Source organism: Scatophagus argus, chromosome 8, assembly GCF_020382885.2.
Source record: "Scatophagus argus isolate fScaArg1 chromosome 8, fScaArg1.pri, whole genome shotgun sequence".
Lineage (NCBI taxonomy): Eukaryota > Metazoa > Chordata > Actinopteri > Scatophagidae > Scatophagus > Scatophagus argus.
The window spans coordinates 24,570,072-24,589,376 of NC_058500.1; the positions used below are offsets into that span (position 1 = coordinate 24,570,072).

A 19,305-nucleotide genomic window follows, 5' to 3' on the forward strand; every position below is an offset into this window, starting at 1 on the left:
CATAATGGTCCCGCGAGTTAAGAAAATCCCCTTCCTACTTCCGCAGTAGCTGGCTGCAGCATCAGAGCTTCGCTTGCTGATGTGCGAGAAGTGCTAGAAGCTACACGATGTTCTGCAACCCTGCTGCTGGAGTTCTTTTAGTGTTTGCTTGGTTTTATCCAAGTTACGCACTGTATTTCCACATTGGAGAGACGGAGAAAAAATGCTTTATTGAAGAAATCCCAGACGAGACTATGGTTATTGGTAAGCTAAGATGTTGCGGGGTCGTTAGCTTGATGGAGCTAGCTAGCATTGCAAGCGAACAGCTGGCTCCAGCAAATGTGCATCATGTAATATGACAATATTAGAGACAGAAAGAGTCGTCAGTTTACAGAAACGTCTGGTTCATATCTATTTTTCTGCGGTCTTACGTAGCTACTGGTTAGCCTCTTCATGTTTCGCTGAGAGTTTCTCAGTGAGCGATGGCATCACACCAAAGATTGTACATATTGCGTATAATATAGCCTAATATTTGTTTAATGTATGCTACAGTCCACTATTTTAATATAGTGAAGCGGATGCAATCAACAATGCAATGGAAAATATTCGTTTTATCGTTAGCTTTGCTTTCCTTCACAACAGCTGTTAGCGATAGTACCGGTACCTTAGAACTTAGCACCAGAGTTCGTTAATTGGACTTATTATTATGTTCTACCTGAAACCAAAGATGACGTCAGTTACATTTGCACATCGTATTCATGACAATAATATTGTGATAAGTATCAATTTCCGTTGCAAAGCGAACAAGTACCAGATCACTTATTTGAATCTGTGCACAGTACACGCGACACATCACGTACGTCTGTGACACGTAATCTGCACAGTGCAGATAAACAGATAGTGTACGACTATATATTTATCTTATATTTCAGTATTTCTCTCGTACATTGTATAAACGTAAAGTACAAGAGGTCAGTAAGTTCCTGGTATGATGTGCCATCGGCTTTAAAACGTTGATGATATCCTTTCTTTGTATGCTGTTTGGAGCTGGATATCTGAGTGGAATGATGGCGCTGCGCGTAGCATGTGATGGCGAATGATTGCTGGGTGACCTTAGGGTATGCATCTGTGTTGCTCTACCTGTCTAACAGGAAAATACAGGACTCAGCTGTGGGACAAGCAGACGAGTTCCTTCCTCCCATCCACCCCTGGCCTTGGGATGCATGTTGAGATCAAGGATCCAGATACAAAAGTAAGGACATGGGAGGTGGTGTTATAAACCAACCACACACATATATATGAATAGAATCTAAAGATTTTTTTTCTTTCAACTCTCCCAGATTATTCTTTCACGTCAATATGGATCAGATGGACGGTTCACCTTCACTTCTCACACTCCTGGAGAACATCAGATCTGTTTGCACTCCAACTCCACCAAGATGGCTCTTTTTGCAGGCGGGAAACTGGTATGAATGCAGTCACTGCCTTGATTTTTAACTCGAATGACCATTTGCTTTCCCTGAAAGTGTTTTGCAGAAATATTAATTACTAATGACGTTACTTTCGTGTTCAGTGTATTCACACTGGAATCTTGACAAGTAAACCAGGATTACTTCAGCTGATTAGACGTAGTTTTAGGAAATTCTGTTTCATAACACAGGTTTAGATGAGTATAATGTCAGAAGTTACTGTTGAGTTTAACCCTCCAGACTCACTTGAGGTCTGTTACACAAAGCAAGATTTGTGCTTCGAGAGCTAACTTGAGGGTTAACTTTCGGTTTTCAGTGTTACGATGCTGGTTCACCACTGGTGTACATCACCACGGTAACCTACTTACTATTTTTTTATTGTCTTTTATTTTTTAAGTCTGATTGACAGCGTCGGGCTGCATCTGAAAGAATAAGACAAAACTGTCTTACACAAACCATAAGAATACATCTAAGGAACACATTCATTTAATAGAATACGCAAGCATAATTATAGCCAGATCTTGTCATCCTTAATGATAGTGCAGCAATACTATCAGCTTTTGGCATTTGGCAGTTTAAACTGTGTTGCACCTTGATTATGTTTTTAACTTCCTCATATTTGTCTGATATTATAGTTTGTTCGTCATTTTCTGCAAAGCTGGGAAAACCTGGGTTGACTTAATGAGTTGATAACCACCTTCAGCCTATTGTGATAGTGATTGTTTTGGCTTAGTGAAGCCAGAAAACAAAAAAGTTAGCATGGATATGTTTGAACTCATTTTGGCAGTCCAGGCCTCTGGTCCTGCTGTCTCCAGCCTTAAGCGGAGTTAGAACCAGTTTGACAGACTTTCTTCCTAAAGTTTTTTTTGTGAACATGAGTCATTTCAAATTTCTCACATTTTGAGATGACGGTTGAGATGGGATTTTAGTAGATCAGTCAATTAGAGCGTGGCGTCTGATCTTGTCTGACGTGAAGTTTCGGCGTTTTTAACCCAAAGAATATTCACTTTACGTAAACAAAACATAAACCCATGATGATATGATCATAAAACCTGAGCTAACAGAAGAGTTCAGCGCACACCTACAACTCTTCTGCTCTGCGTACAGCTACGATTTAGTTTATTTTTACATCAGTCTTTTTTTCTGCTTGTTGTATGCTTATTATACTCTTCTCTGTGTCTGTGAACATCACACAGCCATTCTCTTTATTGTCAATCAGTGTGATTTGATCTCAGATCCTGGTTTAGTTTTTTTAAGGCTAATTTAAGATACCGTCTTCATAATGAACCCTAAGAAGAGAATTGTCATTTCTTTTAATGCCCGCAGACTAAAAGCACATAGACTTCAAACTGTCTGTTTTCCCAATGCTACAGAGAGTGCATCTGGATATTCAGGTGGGAGAACATACCAACAACTATCCTGAAATTGCAGCTAAGGACAAACTCACAGAGTTGCAGCTGCGAGTCCGACAGCTACTGGACCAAGTTGAACAGATCCAGAAAGAGCAAAACTACCAGAGGGTGAGTACAACAAGTCACGTGTGAGATGACGGGTCATTCCCGTGTTTTTCAGATGTTGTTCCCTATGCCTTTACATCCCTCTGACGGCTTCACTGTGCGTTGTGTATCACATGTGTGTATACCTACAGTATCGTGAGGAGCGGTTTCGCATGACGAGCGAGAGCACCAACCAGCGGGTTCTTTGGTGGTCCATTGCTCAGACACTCATCCTCATTGTCACCGGCATTTGGCAGATGAAACACCTCAAAAGCTTCTTTGAGGCCAAGAAACTGGTGTAATGTCTATGTGAGTGACGGCGCCATTAGAAGTCAACATGAGTAGGAGTAAACAGACTTGACTGCACTGGAGGAACACCCACCCACAGTGCAGAAACACCCAGGAGCAGACGTGTGATCTTGATATCAGCCATAAATGATACGAGCAGATTCCCAGAGGCATTGGTCAGTCCTGGGCGATGTTTTCCTTTCAAATGTTTAGGCTATTGTTATTTTTCCATTAGCAACAAGACAGTAGCAATATCCCAGCTGCCTTTCTTGTTGTTTCTTGACAATGCTGGTGATGTAATTTTTTATTAATGTACAAGACAAAAAAAAAAGGCTGCGTTAGTGAACCGAGATTGTTTTTTTTTTGTTTTTGTTTTTTTTTTTTTTTTTTTGTGGCGATACAGGAGTGAATGACCACTGCAATCGATGTGTAAGAAAGAAAGAAAATATTAAAGGAAGAGTTGACCCAAAAACTAAATTCAGTCATTACCTACTCACCCCATGACAATAGAAAGCCAGGTTTCTCTGGCCACTAACCATCGGTGGAGCTTCATAGGAAAACAAATGAAGACGTTGGGGACTCGTTTTAAGACGAGACGTGACACAGGCTTCCAGACAACAGGTAAACTCTGAACTATGTAGAGGTCACATATTCTCTTTCATATTATCATCCAGCTACGCTTGGACACGTGTTCGAGATCATGCACCCACTTCAGGTGTTGTTAGAGTGCTGCAACACTTCTTTACTGTGAAGCTCCAGAAATGTTTCGTGGACTAAGAAACTTCACCTGAATTTCCGCTAGCATGGGGGTGAGTGGATAAGGACTGAATTCCCATTTTTTAGTGACCTATACTTTTCAAGTTCTTACAAGTTATTACTGAAATGCGATTTTAGGTAAGCAATTTTTTTTGTCATTGTTAGTGTTTCGTTTCACACATAGTGTTTCACATTGTTGTTTCGTTTCCAGGTCTGTCTTCTAACCACATGCATATGTGTTCAAGTGGTCGCACTTATGCAAATATCCTGATCTTGATCCCTTACATGTTCGTGTGATAACACTTTATTTTAACCTCCGTGTTTAGCATTTATAAGCAGTAAATAGGCCCTTAATAAATGGTTTATAACACCCTAACACAATTGTGAGCAGCAATGAGGACATTTCATAGTGTTTGTTAATGTCTTTGTGACGCAGATGTAAATGGTGAATCAACAGTTGTGAACGTGCAGCTGCAGTGTGTTATAAAGCATTTATTAACTACACAAGGACAAATCATTCACGGGCAGGTTCAGACCTGTGTATGTACAGCATGTGTTCAAATCTCATGAGCTCACATTGAGTTCAACGTTCATTCTTGATTTCAGAAACAGTAGTCGTGTAATTGCCAACTTAAGGTGCACTAGTTTTTCTTCCAGAGCTAATGGAGTAGACTTAGTTGTGATGGATGGTGAAGAATATTTATTTGCAAATAAATGAATAAATACAACAATATGCATACAGTTAATATAGTAAATATTATTATAAATACCTATCATGTTCATTTAATAATGTTAGTCATTAAATATACATGTATACACTACAGATACTGTAAACACATTTTGTGTTTATTTAAAGGGACAGTTCACCCCAGAATCACCTTATACCTTCTGCTATTTAGAAATCTAGATTGTTTTGGCGTGAGCTGCAATGTTTTGTTCTCATGGAAGTTTGAGCACCACAAGCGAAGGCCCCTCTGGTTCCATTATATCGAAGACGAAACCACACGAAAGCAAACTATGCCTTTAATGCTTACAAATGTGAAATGGAGGGTCGAAATAAAGTGCTACCACTGACCGTATGTTGTTTTGAGCTAGACTGCAGCTTCCTGTACATTTCACCAGAGCTAGACCTGTAGCTAGTTTGTGATACGCGTATGTTCGTAACAGGATTGACTGTCATTTTCTAATGCCTTTTACACTGATTGATGTACAAGTTTTTCAATTGTGTCACCGGCTTTGCTTGTTTCATCAGTGTCATATAACTTATTTATTAAGCAGTCATAACCTGCATTACTGTTGAGCTTAAGCTAAATTAATTAGAAGGTACGGTCATTTCATCTATTCTGGGTTCCATTTATCAGTGGATTTATTATTGTAATATTCATTCAGAATGAGGAAAAATAATTAGTCGCTGAGTTAACATTATCATTGTTGTACTTGTAAGTTTAAGTTTGAGTCCAGTTCTTAAAATATTCAATGATATTTATTTGTAAGATTTTCAAAGTTGTTAAATTATCACTTAAAATATTCAAGTTTTTACCGTGACCCACGTCACCTCCATGTGCTTAATAAAGAAACTCTGACCAGAAACTTTGATCCATCCTTGATGTTTTTTGCCCTAACTGAAAAAAAAGAGCAAAATTAAACACAGTAAATGGCAGACGTGTTCAAGAAAAAAAATTTATTGCTTGGCTTCGGCTTGCTTCAGGACCACATTCCAAACCAAACAATGCCTAAAATGCCTCATTAAGACAGCAACCACATGTCGAACCACAAGTTGATCATATTTTTATCAACAACAGTGAAAGCACTTTTCACGGAGACGGGAAAACACTGACCTTGTGACATCTTTGAAGAAACCACTCGGGTACACTGGGATAAGCTGCAGCGTAAGGACTGACTCAGACACAAAATCACCACTTTGCATAGATTCACTCCCTTTCCAGGCCCACAGCATGGACACGAGGCTCTCACACAGAAACAAAAGACTTTCTTCAGCTTTCCTCGCAGATTCGTTAATATCAAGATAATCCTTTATTGATCCCCAAAGGAGATTAGAGATGTAACACATTTGGCACAAAATACGAAACAATAGCAAACAATACTATGTGTTATTATAAAGGGATAAATTTATTAATAAATTGAGTCTTTGCTTCAAATGTACAACAAAAATGGAACACTGTACTGTGTGGGACACTGTACACAGTCAACCACATTTCAGCACTGTCACATGTTGGATTGGAAAGGTAGAAAATATCACATCTGCACAACAAATCCAAACAAAATCTTCACTAAGTCGTAAAATCATTTTCAGCAGTTTTGCCTTTCATCCAGTAATCTTGTAGGAGAGCTTTCTGTGAAGAAGAAGTCAGAGCACTACAGGTTAGTACTACACAACTTTAAAAGAAAAGGTATTACTAGTTCTGTACTGAATGCCACTTTTTAATGCTTAAAAGAGCAAGAAGGGCACACAAAAAGTGAAGAGCATTAAGCAAATACACTTTAAAATCAGGCAAGAATTTTGCAATCCTAGCTCCACTTGGCTCTGGAAATGAACAGCTTCATAGCTCTGTTCAGTTTGCATGTCAAGTGTTGTTTTCTTTACTTTTATTAAAGGTATGTGAGAAGAGGAGAAGCTCTTAGTGTCCTGACACACTGAGGTGCTGCATCTTCTTGGCAGCCTCTTCTGACACCATCTTGGATGTTTTCTCAGGGCTGGGAGCTGGACTGGGGGCCGGACTGGGAGCCGGACTGGGATTTGGAGTGTTGGCTGCACTGTTCGGATACTCCCTGTTGCCGAATATAATACTACCCACTCGCACGTTGGTGGCGCCCACTTCAATCTTCAACACATTGGAGAAAACATGCAAGCACAGAATAAGCTTTCAGTGAACACATTAGACGGTAAGAGCCTTAATGAGTGCAGACTTAGATGCATTAATCACATGCTGATGGTACCAAATCAGAGTTTCCGTTATGTGGTGTCTGTTGAAGTTGAAGATATTTTTTACTGGTCATGATGTGTGGTGAAATTAATTTCTATGTGTTCACATCGCGTAGGAAGCAAAACTTTTACACAGCCAAATTATATACAAAGTTGATACAAAGCGTTTTTGTGCAGTTTGAAAATATAATATTCAACTAAAACAAAAAAACAAAAACAAATATAAAGCAAAAAACGTCTTTAATTTGAAGTCCATGTATGGTGGGGCTTTGCAGAGAATTGTGTGGGGAGGACCGAGCGGCGTAAAGGGACACAGCTGCTGCTCAGCTGCTGAGATCCTGTGAGCTTCTGGGGGAATAAACAACCAGATTCTGCTCTGATCGAGAGCCGTTTAAAAGCCACAGGAGGGCTCAGAGTTTTCTTTTTTTTTCAGTTTTTAGGATTAAAGGTGGACTTATCTCCATTCTCAACCTCTCTGCAGCAGAGAGCCACGCTGTAATGTACTGAGCATTAATTACCAGTAGTCTCTGTTCGTGCTTGTTGAGTACTGACAGGAAGAGAAGTGCTCAGCCACATGCGGAGAGGAGAAAAAGAAGAAATGGGAGGGAAATAACCAAGCAGTGATGACACACACACCCTCTGTGGCTGCCGTTTGCTCACTAGATTACCGCTAACGTACAGTAAGGTATTCTGGCTGTTTTGGCGTATAAATACAAACGATCCCGTGGTCAAAAAGTGCTTTCATTTTTGAGTGAGGTTATCAAATCCAGATGCTTTGGGTTGCTGTTGAGCAGCATCTCTGAATTGAAACACAGATGATATTTGACCAAAATTCCTCCCCATTTGTCTAGGGCACTGAAATCTTCTATGACCTGTGGGCTAACACCGTAACAGAAACTCTGAACCAAATTATACCTATAATAATAAGAATTTTACATGCAACCGACTAATGGTGAAATTTAACCAAATACCTGACATACAACTGAAATTACAGTGCACGGTATTTTTCCAGGGCTCACAAATTCCTATGGAAAACTGTGTTTGATATTTAAACCACAATATACAAATTACTCACACTGGAATAATTGAAAGATGCAGTGTGTGGGACTGAGGGGCAGAAATGGGATATTGTACTCATAATTGTTTTGTTTTATTACCTAAGTATGAGTCTTTTCTATCTACAGAGGGAGTGGTTCCACCATATTTCGCTGCTATGTTTCTACAGAAGCCCAGAATGGACAAACAAGAGGTTTTTTTTTTTTTTGCTTTTCCATGGGTACTGTAGTGGAGGATGAGACAAAGGGTGTTCAGTTGCTCGCAATCTGCAACCACACCACTAGATGTCACTAAATCCTACACACTGGACCTTTAAACTGAAATCAACCAAACGGAATGCAGGCTTTTAATTACCGGACACTTAAATATCTCATTTTAATTTACGAACCCTAAAAAATAAATAAATAAATAAATAAATAAATAAATAAAAAAAAATAAAAAAATAAAAAACCCCTTTATAATCAAAGTTTGAAATTTTAGAAAGAGTTTCTAAATGCAGATATGAAGTGATACTCACCGCGTGTTCAAAATCTGTGGACATACCCATGCTGAGTTCCACCTCCTCCAGAGGCAGCTTCAGACTGTCACACAACTCCTGTCTCCGACTCAGCAGCATCTGCAAGAGGCACGGAGATTACAGCGGGATACCCAAATCATTTGGAATTGGTTTGGGAGTTTAAAAAAAAATTCAATATATATCAGCCTTCTTTTGTTGACGTAAACGCATAACATTAACAAACAATCTTGATAGGAATCCTTCAGATTTTATTTATTTATTTATTTTTTTTGAAGAAATGTTACCACGGTATACGAAGTGCGACATTTTACAGTGCAGGAATCAATGTGTCGGCGCTCTACGTCGACCACAGATGTACCACATGTACATCTGTACACATGTACCAATACCAATATATCTGCAATAAGCAAAGATCAACCTGCCTGATTTATTAGTATACTTCTAGTTGGGATATGTTTTCAAATTGTTTTTTTTTTGGCTTTTGGATTAGTTTGATTAGATTTTTCAGAAAAGTGTATTTAAAACATTTAGTTTTAGTTGCAATATTACATACATGTACATGTGGATTTTACAACCCCAATTCCAAAAAGTTATTCGAGTTATTTGCAAACAAACTGTTTATTAACAATGCTTTTTAAGTGTTCTTGAGTCTGTCTTATGAAAAATAAGCAATATTTAGAGAGCCAACATTAAAATCAAGTGAAGTGAATAAAACTAATCATATCTTTACAATGCAACGTTCTGAAAGGAAAGCTTGGGTTCTAGCAGTTGGGTGGATGTTCTTTGACATACACCACCCACCCAAACATTGCACTTATGTTTTCTTATTATTGTTTATTTCTTTACCCTTTTTATGTAGATATTGTTGTGGCCAACATGTTAGCCTTGTCTTATTATGTATATAAAAACCACCATAAACAAAATGTCCAAATACAATTTAGCTTCTAAATCTCACACCGTGATGACAGATCATCAGGAGCCACAGCCGTCTCAATAAACATAACAGGTTAATGCAATACAATTCAAATACAAAATCCAAACCACATCATTTTCATCAGTCTTTTATACCTGAAAGTCCGGGTTGGGGCCCTGGGTGAGGTCGTAGCCATAGCGTCCGATGGTCATGAGTCCTGAGAATTGGAGGGCGGAGCACTGGGACACAATATGCTTCACCGTCTCCACTGTGTGTTCTGGTGGCAGGCCATGTTTACCTGCAACAAATATTTGACACGCTGCTTTTGATCTGTTCACTGTTCGTGACCAACAAACGCATACATGCACAGAATGAGAGCAGGAAAAGCGACGAAACAGACACTAACTCTGTTCTCCGCTGGTGTTGATCTGCAACATGACCTTTAACCTCTGTGTGCTGGCTCCTCTGATGCGCTGCCATGAGCTGTTGACCCTGTCAGCCAGTTTCACCGAGTCCACGGTCTCCACAAGGAACAGGTTTGGGACGCCTGGGAGCACAAAGGCAAGATTCAATGCAAGGTTGTTTTTTTTATAATGCAGCTTGATGAGGGGGGGGTTGACAATCACTCACCCAAAAGTTTGTTGACATTATTCTTCTGTAGGTGACCTATAAAGTGCCACTTGATTTCTGGACATGAGTTCAAAATCTGGATGACAGGAAATAAACAATGTCAAAACTGGTCACACTGTTGGATGGGGAGAAGAACAGTCAAGTCTTCCTTGTATGTAAAACCTACCAGAGGATCTGACGCTTTGTCCACAAGTTCATTGACCTGGTGTGGAGATAAAGGATGAGGTTAACTTTATTCCATTCAGAGTTTTGTCTTTACCTAGTAGGCCTTGGAAAGTTTGGAGCAATGCAGAGCAGCAACACTCTATACTCACATAATTTTCTCCGAAGTTACGCTGTCCTTGTCTGTAGGCCACCACAACCATGTCTGGGGGCTTTGTCTTGCTGACAGCTACGAGGCGGGGCGACACAGCTGGCAGTGTCTGAGGAAGGACAAATCGTTTTCCATCTCTATCAGTGAATGCATCAGCAGAGGAGATTAATGTGTGATGCAGAACAGTGACTCAGCCCTGTCAGGATCCTGTTAAACAGTGACGGCTGTTGCCATGTTCACATGTTGTTACACACTCAGCTCCACTCGTGATACCGACTTTAATAAGTAACAAGCCACTGAGCGATATGAGGACCCTGGAAAGATGTTCATCATTACAGTACGATGACCTAAGTGACATTATGGGTGGTTCATGAAAATCACATCTTCACTATTGGACATCTTTCACAGAGCACTGAAGAGAGGTTGGTCAGAAGCGTGCTCGAGTAATCGAATAGCCTACAAACATGCCAAACGCCAATCGTGAAATCATGACTGCAGACACTATGCGTATGCAGCAACATGCATGCTAATACGGTATATAGCCAAACATAACCATTCAGCTGGCACGAATATTACACTAGCATTCAACAGACGTGTTGTCGTGCGGTTATGAAAGTGCTGCCATAAGCCCAAATATCTCCCATCCAAAGGTTGAGGCGTTTGGGAGCCTTGCATAACAAGTCGTGCTGCCGCAGCACGACATTTCGGACCGGGACACTGTGGCGACAGCACTCTGACACGAGAGCTTCCCGGGCTGCAGTTACCTTAGGCCGCCGTGCCGCCGCCTGATTCACCCTCTCCACCACCGACTGTAGCGCAGTCACAACCTCCTCCGACATTGCTACTTTCCACATACCGTCAAACAGCTACGACATAGAGCGTAAGAGACGTCTTGGCGATGACGACAATCGACTTTCAAACTAAAAGTCCATCTGGAGAGGAAGTACGTTCCTCAGATAGCGCCCTCTGTTGTTCCGGATGGAAAGAAATCGAAATCTTTCACTCAATGATGCTGTACAGAAGTCAATTAATAATAATTTAAAAATGTACTCGTATCTAAATATATTAACCACATTTGTGTTTTATCTAAGGTATAACACAGCCTAAAACAACCTTAAGTGCGGGCTGGTTGAAGTCACAGTAGTTTACCCACTTCATGTTGCGTTCAACAAAACAGGACCAGTCAACTACAAAATTGATGTTTAGATGCCAAGACATTTAGTCTGCAAAAATAGCTCACCTGTGTTTTTTCGTTTCACTCTTTGAAACAAATCTGTCACTTTACTCTAGTTAACAGTGAGTTTCATTTGGTCGCCTGTTGCTATAACTTTCCAAAGAACCAAAGAATGAAGGAGGAAGTCGGTAAATGTGAACTTGGATGAGAATAAAACTTTACCTTGTCTGTCAATATTTCTGCTTGCCTTTTGTTATTTAGAGTCTGTTTGTGACAGGAAAATTTTATCTATGGTAGAACTTCACATCAACAAAATATAAAAGACATTACACAACCCTGCCTTGGAGTGATAACATCAATACACTTCAATAACCCAACAGGGAATCAGCTGCAGGACCATCGATCTGGAGCTGACCCACATTTACTGGAACTGGATCCATGAGAACTTACCTTCATTGGTTTATAAAATGCCCAATCAAATGCCTAACAAAATTATCACACTTATTGCATGGTTCACACTGTCATTAATCAGCCTGTTTCTACAAAGGGAAGTTAAGGGAAAAAAACTGATGCTAATGTTATATACGTATCTCAGAAACTGAATACACAAACACAAAATACAAAGAGAAAAAGATTTATTCACAGGAGCACACAATTCAAGACATGTCCAAACAAAACATGTCACTGGAAATCAGATGAAGACATAAGATGTGTTATAATTCACAGACAAAAAATTAATCTGTCACTTTCAAATAAAAAAACTCAAAGAGATAACAGAACATATAAAAAATGTGGATCATCCTCTTCTCCATGTGCAGCCATCTCCTCTTCTCTCATACTCTCTCCAGGGCTTCCAACATGATGATACTGTTTCCCCTGATGACCTATGAAAACACACAGTTAAACTGAATGTTAAACCGTTTCCAAAGGTTTCAGTAGAACACTGAGATGAATTTCCAAATTATTCAGAACTGACACCCCCAACAGAATTCATTATTTAAAACCCTGAATAGTAATCCCCAGATTAGCATGGTACAGCCATTTACATAGGGCACGGAACAGTTCACATTTCACTCATGCTTCACGTGCATTAACGTGACCTACACTGACTACAGTGATTGTGCTGCTGGCTCTGATTACTGCCAAAATACAGGAGACCTACACTCAGTACTGTGCCTGAATTGAATCCTTGAACTTATCCTTTGTAGGCACACGCAGGACTCACGCTGCCTGCTGCTTCCAGTACACACCCCGTGTACACATTATGTAAATACATGTACCTGTGAGTTTCCTGCTGTGAAAAGGGCTAGTGAATCAGAATCAGAAATACCTTATCGACCCCTGGGAGAAACCGAGTAATGACATGTTCCCACAAATCGAACAACAAAAGTCAGGACTGCAAAATAAGTCTGGAGAAATTCTATTTTTTCTGATAGTCATAAAAACATGTACACTGTCCTACTGCCAGTAACACCAAATGAGGACTGGTGTTCTAGTGAGTACTTCTCACTGAAAACAGTCCTTGACAAATGCTTTTTTTTCCCTGCTTGAGTAATATTTGTACATAACTAAAGCCCAACTCACTACAGCTCACCCTTATAAAACATACTCAGTAACATCCATTACAATACGTAATTGAGTGATTACATAATGACCTATGGAACTGATCTTCTTCTGATCTTTCTTTCACTTAAAAAAAAAAAAAAAACTATTAGTAAACTCATAAACTTACATCCACCAGCTTCTCACAGGGCCACAACTATCTTCTACAGTACAAATTTGTGAGGGTACAACATAGAGCATACATTTCAATTAAAATGCCAGAGGGTAAATATAGAGCACTATATATAAAATAGAGAGTAATGTGAGGCACAGTCCTGTTCTTTCTTCTTTCAATAAGAAACATGAGAGAACAATGCTGGCCAAGGTACTGACCACCATGCCGATACTGTTCTGTTGTCCTCCGGGGCCCATCTCCAGAGTGTCATCCACCACCAGGTTCATAAAGGGGTCAAACCCTCGGAGGATGCCCTGCACATGTCTGCCTCCATTCAGCTTCACTGAGGGACAAAAGAAGTAACTCAGCAATCCTGCAGATTAGTTAAGCACTCTACCATATCATTCAAAAACCACTCTGCCTTTCATTAAGGCCCAGGCATCCCAAACCTTGTTTCAAAGGCTCTACTCTTTTTGTCCAATACGTTTACTATTGCACTTCATGATCAATTCAACAGAACAAAGCAAAGCAAGCAGATGTAATAAGTGTTTTCATGAAACCAATAACATGGAAGTACAACGGCGACATCTGAAACAACGGACTATATGAGCTTTAAAGAGTCTAACTAACTAACTGGCTTTCAACTTTGTGCTGTACTCACACGAAAGCTTCTTATCCATGAACCTGAAAAACACAAAAATAGGATCGGGTTACAGGTGATTACAGATAACATATATATCAGCAAATCAGGCTAGCTAATGTTAGCTTGTTCCCAATGCAAACAATATAGCGGGGTTGCTGTTCGAGCACGACTTCAGCCATTTTGAATACAGAGCATGTTCATATTTCACAGTATTCTTTATTTAAAACAAAATCGACAACTTACTTCTTTAATTCTGGCGGGTGTGCTTTGCTCATTTTGTCTTTGTTTCCTACACGCCGTCTAAGTCGCTCGTATGAATTTCGTTTCACAAAACGGCGGAAGGAAAACGTGCACCGAAGGGCCGGAAGTTAACTGACGAACTTCTTGCTGTCGGCCGCCACCATCAGGCCGGGAGGATGCAGTCAGGCAGGCGTTGTACAAAAGTATACCTTGGAGTTGATATTTTCAAGTGTTTCAGGTATTTTACAGCATAAAATTAGAAGGAAAGCAAGAAAAAAAGGAAATTTGCATAACAAATATTGTTGTTTATGAGAGGGACTACAATTTGTGTTTCAATATATTTTACAGAGGTGGAAGAAGTACTCAATTCTTGTACCTAAGTAAAAGTTAAAATACCCCAAGGTAGTCGTAAAAGTCAAGTAAAAGTCACGTCATAAATTAAGTGCAAAAGGATTGCCATAAAAATATACTATATACTACTATACCAAAAAGTAAAAGCACAAATTATTTTCAAAATAACATATATATATGGATTATAATTATTTACATATTAATGTGTTCATAATTTTATTGCCGAATTGGGTAAAGGAGGTTTCACTAGTTCATATAGTTTATTTTCCAGTGTTATTTGGGAATTTGCCTTGAATGGGGATGAATACATCTTTATCTTAGTATATAATATTACATTATAATTTATTTGTTTAAAATATGTAATTATATTAAATCTGCAAAATGACTAGTAACTAAAGTTGTCAAATAAACACAGTGGATATGTCCCACCAAAATGTAGTGGACTGGAAGTATAAAGTAGCAGATATTGGAAACACTAAAGTAAAACAAAAGTACCTCAAAACTACTTGAGTAAATGCACTTCATTACTTTCCACCACTGATATTTTAAATAAGACAGGCCTTTATTAGTCCTGCAGCAAGGAAATTCTCTTATATGCACTTTTCTCAACAAAGCATCTCAAAAACTGACAAAACACCTCATGAGAATTTTTATGTTTTAATTATGTTATCTATAAAGAGCCTTAAACTAATTTACAAAAAACCTGGAAAAGTAGAGGCTTCAGACCCTATTAAATAATTTTCTACATTTTCACAGTAGTTGAAACTTCTTTAGGGAAAAAAAAAAACCTCATGATGATCCTAGTTCACTCACCATCGCACAGTTATCAAGCGTCACAGACATACTGTAGGGCTGCCGCCAGTCTCTTTGCATAGCTAGGTAATGTCACCCGAGAACACGCCAGCTAAAAAGACAGGCCATACTGAAAGGCATTGTACTGGGTAGAAGTATCCATGACAGCAATTAAAAGTTTGTTCCTTTAATACATTATGGTATTAACAACTACCACATGTTGGAACCTTGAGATAGCACATGAATGTGTTCATAGGTCAGTACTTGAAATACGTTGATGTTTTCATCAAACGGCTAAATTTCCATCACGTGCTCTCAGCAGTGCTACACATTCAATGCACATGCTCAGGTCCAATACGATTAATACCAGAATTATTGCAAAAACTGTAAGAAAAATAACAAAAATACAGCAGAAGACATATCTGACCTTGGCTGGTCGAAGCACTCCAGATGTCTGGTGTAAAAATAAACTCTGGTAAAGAAAAGACATCTCTGGCAGTGCTTTGGCTAGGATGAGATCATGTTAACTTACAGATTTTTTGGGAAAAGTCATGGCAAATCAACAATGCCAAACTATCACAGAAGCACACTGGTGTTTTTGCATGTTTTCAAGTCATCTTGTCAGACTCCAACAGGTTTTCAATGACTGTGCAGGGATTAACTAGCAGACTTCTGTTTTGTTGAAGTTGTCTTTATGTTCAATGTATAATTGTTAATTTGAAAAGAGTTCTTATTGGTGCACATAAGTGCTCGTGGGATAGAAATGACTGACAAACATTTCCTCCTTGTCTTGTTTGGCAGTAAAATATGCAATATGAATTCCTAGTATAAGGGCTAGATCAGGGGTGCCCAAACATTTTCCACTGCAGAAACAAAACTGAATCTTAATGTTGGGCCACAGGTCAAAAGTAATCATCCATTGTATTGTTGGGATGCAAAATGGTACAAAGAATCCCAAAGTTCCCTTAACACACTTCATGTGTAAAGTATCACTCTGCCTGCTGTGCTCAGATTATGAAAAGTCATATTTAGGAATCCTACAAAAGCATTTATCCATATATACATATTAACATTATACCTCACAAAAAATCAAACTGCATGAACATTATTATAATTTGTTTTAAATTGTTTTTTATTTTGTTTTGCTAGAAACTTGAGGTGGGCTAACTTGTCCTGTGAGCACCAGTTGGATACCTCTGAACTTAGCCAAAAACATGCAAAAACCTTGGTATGGTCCTTTAGCAATTCATTCTCTCTAACCCTTTAAATGTGGGTATGTCTAACAATCAACCAACAGAGTAAATGTAAAAAGATGTTCTGAATGCTGAATCAATTAACTGGATAATCAGCAAGAGTTTCATAAAGATTTCATTTTTATCCGATTTCTGATCCTTCAAGGCAAAAAGGCAATCACTACAGACATTCAAATGGAATCTCAGGCTTTGCTGGTCGGATGTGTGTATCCCTCTGTGATGCTGTCCTCCTCCACCCTGACTCGCAGGTGCTCCTGACAATGTTCTAGGAAAGAGTCCAGCACCGAGAAGCCCTGCTGGCAGGGCACACAGTGGTACAGCCTCTGTCTCTTGGAGCCCAGCCATTTACAGGTGTCCATCTCGTTTGTGCACACACTACACTGTCCTCTCTTCATGGAGGACTGGTGGAGCTCCACATGCTCCCTTAGCTGCGACTGCTCAGAAAAAACCTCTGCACAGGAGGGGCATGGGAACTCTTTTTCAATCTCTTCATCCTCCTCCATTTCAGGCACTTTTCTGCATCTCTCTTCATCAGTAACGTTGCTCTTTAGTTTGGCCACTTTTCTTGGCCTGCCTGGACCAGCCTTAATTGTCTTGTTACCTGCTATGTTGGTTTTTACTTTATTTGGTCTACCTTCTGGTAACTTGGAGTCTTTGGTGGTACATCCTTTATTTTTGATTGTGGTGAAGCCTAAGGCTGTGTGTTGCCTATAATGTGCCCTAAGAGACAAATGATGGAAGAAGACTTTTCCACAAACCTGACACAGATATGTGCCTCCTCCTCTGCGTTTGCTCATGACAGGCCTTGGTTCTCTCCTGATATTTTTCTCCCTGCTGTGCTTCTCTTTTCTGTGCAGATACAGCTTAGAGGTGCTCCTGAAAACCATGTCACAAGATCGACAGTTCAAAAGCTTCTTTCTGGATTTTGGCCTTTTCACAAGATCTCCATCCACTTTGGTATTCTCCCCTTTTCGTGCTTCTCCACCAGTACCTTCCGCTTTGGCTTTTTGTCCTTGTAGAGCCACTAGCAACTCCTCTGCATGGTTGATCTGTTTGTGACGTTGCAGTCCAACATCTGTGCGGAAGGTTCTCGGACAAAACTGGCACATACTGATGGCTCTGCTGCTGGATTCTGGGGCGTCTGAAGAATCAGAGCGGATCGAGTCTCCCTCAGAAACTGGTGGAGAATCATCTGGAAGGCTACTGGTATCAACTATATACGATGGAGATGGTGGTTCACTACAGCCTGCCTGCTGATGGTGTAGCAGAGCTTGCTTCTGGCTGAAACCTCTTCCACATGGCGCACATGCATAAGGGCTGCTGTCCAGGAGGTGAGGCTGGCGATGAGGCGACTTGTCCTGCGGTCTGTCCGGATCGGAGGTATGAACTGTACATGCAGGACATGGAGAACCAAGCCGTGACTCCCCATGACAAAGTTCACAAAGTGAGGACTCATGTTCACACTTGTGTAAATGTAAGGATGACCTCAGAGAGAACTCCTGCCCACAAAAGGGGCACCGGTGAGGCTTGGGTAAAGTGTGTTTTAATTCCTGGTGGTGCAACAGATCTGTTGCATAAGGGAAGCCCTTACCACATTCCTGACAAACATATGTGGGCAGGTGGGATGGTTGCTGCCGCTGGTTTCGTGTGCTTTGTTTTGTTTCAGCCCGTGCAATGAAGCTGGCAAGTTTGGACAGAGTGTCTGCTGATTTCACAGAACGACTGAATGACTCTTGGGCCCTTGTGGCGCTCCAACTGACACTATCCATCCTCTTTCACAAGCTTCTCCTGCTTCAGCTGTGACAGGACAAGTTTGAATTATTTAGTTGGAAATAACACGAATGCAATGACCAAAATAAAAGGTTAAGTCATTCAGTGCAGTTTTATTAGGCATTCAAGTTGCTGTTGGAAGCCCGCTTCCCCCTTTCCTATTATTGGAAAAGGGGAAGCGTGCCTTCTTGTTTGCTTGTTCCTGTATTTTGCTAACGTTATCGCGACTTATAGCTAGGACTTGCTTTATAGCAGCACAAAAACTCTGTTAAATAATGACCGGACAAGCAAGAGGTTCATTAGGTCAGAAGTCAGTGCTATCACGGTAACAACATTACTAACCTTAGTGCGCGTCCACAGTATAGCTTCGTGTTTGCTAATGCTAAGCGCTAGTACGCTGCTAGCTGCACTAACATGTTACAAATGCACACTTCCCTTTCAAAAAAAAACTGACCTTGACTCAGAGTAACACGTTGCAACGGGTATGTTGCAAACAGGTTAAATTCAGAAGGTGTGTCCCTTTAACATATCGTTTCGCCAACAAAAACCACACTGGCATGGCTGCAAAAGTGGAACCTAAGTTTGTTTTTTCGGGGTTAATGTAGCGTTACTTGGCTGAGCTGTTTGCATCACTTCCGCTACGTCACTTACCCGCTTCAAAACAGCTTTCGGCGTATTGAGCTACCACTGTGATGCTATTAGTATTAAAGCGTCTCTGTTTGGACGGGACAAAAAAATACCAGTAATATATGAAAACCAGTACTATAAAAAGAATTCAAACTTGAGTAAAATATTAAAAAACCTAAAGTAACTAGTTGCCAATAAATATGGTAGAGTAAAAAGTACAATATTTGGCTCTAAATGAGTGTGAAAATACAAAGTAGCACAACATGGAAATACTCAAGTTTAAGAACCTCAAAATTGTACTTACAGCACTTGAGTCAATGTACTTTCTAACATTCCACCAATGATTAACAACGTGGTACAACCCCATATGCACACAC

General features: G+C 39.9%; 4 protein-coding genes across 7 annotated transcripts; 1 reads left to right on the forward strand and 3 right to left on the reverse strand.

The window, feature by feature from the left end:
• Positions 1-26: 26 nt before the first annotated feature.
• On the forward strand, positions 27-5,578 carry tmed4 (transmembrane p24 trafficking protein 4). The gene is made up of 5 exons (XM_046395976.1): positions 27-243; positions 1,131-1,231; positions 1,320-1,445; positions 2,822-2,968; positions 3,097-5,578. Exons 1-5 carry the CDS (start codon positions 108-110, stop codon positions 3,244-3,246), a joined length of 660 nt encoding a protein of 219 aa, XP_046251932.1. The 5' UTR covers positions 27-107; the 3' UTR covers positions 3,247-5,578.
• Positions 5,579-6,093: 515 nt separating this feature from the next.
• LOC124062899 (pyridoxal phosphate binding protein) lies at positions 6,094-11,314 on the reverse strand. 3 transcript variants are annotated; one of them, XM_046395974.1, is made up of 9 exons: positions 11,126-11,314; positions 10,363-10,470; positions 10,215-10,250; positions 10,049-10,124; positions 9,825-9,965; positions 9,574-9,716; positions 8,506-8,604; positions 6,594-6,831; positions 6,094-6,342 (listed from the first exon to the last, which is right to left on the reverse strand). In XM_046395974.1, the coding sequence occupies exons 1-8, from the start codon at positions 11,213-11,215 to the stop codon at positions 6,628-6,630; spliced, it is 897 nt and encodes a 298-aa protein (XP_046251930.1). In that variant the 5' UTR covers positions 11,216-11,314; the 3' UTR covers positions 6,094-6,342; positions 6,594-6,627. The 3 variants fall into 3 exon arrangements, with proteins under 3 accessions (XP_046251930.1, XP_046251928.1, XP_046251931.1); XM_046395975.1 differs by lacking the exon at positions 6,094-6,342 and adding an exon at positions 7,451-7,479 and having other exon boundaries at positions 6,696-6,831; XM_046395972.1 differs by having other exon boundaries at positions 6,094-6,831.
• Positions 11,315-12,153: 839 nt separating this feature from the next.
• snrpg (small nuclear ribonucleoprotein polypeptide G) lies at positions 12,154-14,291 on the reverse strand. Its single transcript, XM_046397230.1, has 4 exons — positions 14,139-14,291; positions 13,914-13,936; positions 13,471-13,595; positions 12,154-12,419 (listed from the first exon to the last, which is right to left on the reverse strand). Exons 1-4 carry the CDS (start codon positions 14,168-14,170, stop codon positions 12,369-12,371), a joined length of 231 nt encoding a protein of 76 aa, XP_046253186.1. The 5' UTR covers positions 14,171-14,291; the 3' UTR covers positions 12,154-12,368.
• An 837-nt stretch (positions 14,292-15,128) lies between these two features.
• On the reverse strand, positions 15,129-18,938 carry si:ch211-148l7.4 (uncharacterized protein LOC563603 homolog). 2 transcript variants are annotated; one of them, XM_046397228.1, is made up of 2 exons: positions 18,756-18,938; positions 15,129-18,328 (listed from the first exon to the last, which is right to left on the reverse strand). In XM_046397228.1, exon 2 carries the CDS (start codon positions 18,298-18,300, stop codon positions 16,714-16,716), a length of 1,587 nt encoding a protein of 528 aa, XP_046253184.1. In that variant the 5' UTR covers positions 18,301-18,328; positions 18,756-18,938; the 3' UTR covers positions 15,129-16,713. The 2 variants fall into 2 exon arrangements, with proteins under 2 accessions (XP_046253184.1, XP_046253185.1); XM_046397229.1 differs by having other exon boundaries at positions 18,644-18,938.
• Positions 18,939-19,305: the final 367 nt, after the last annotated feature.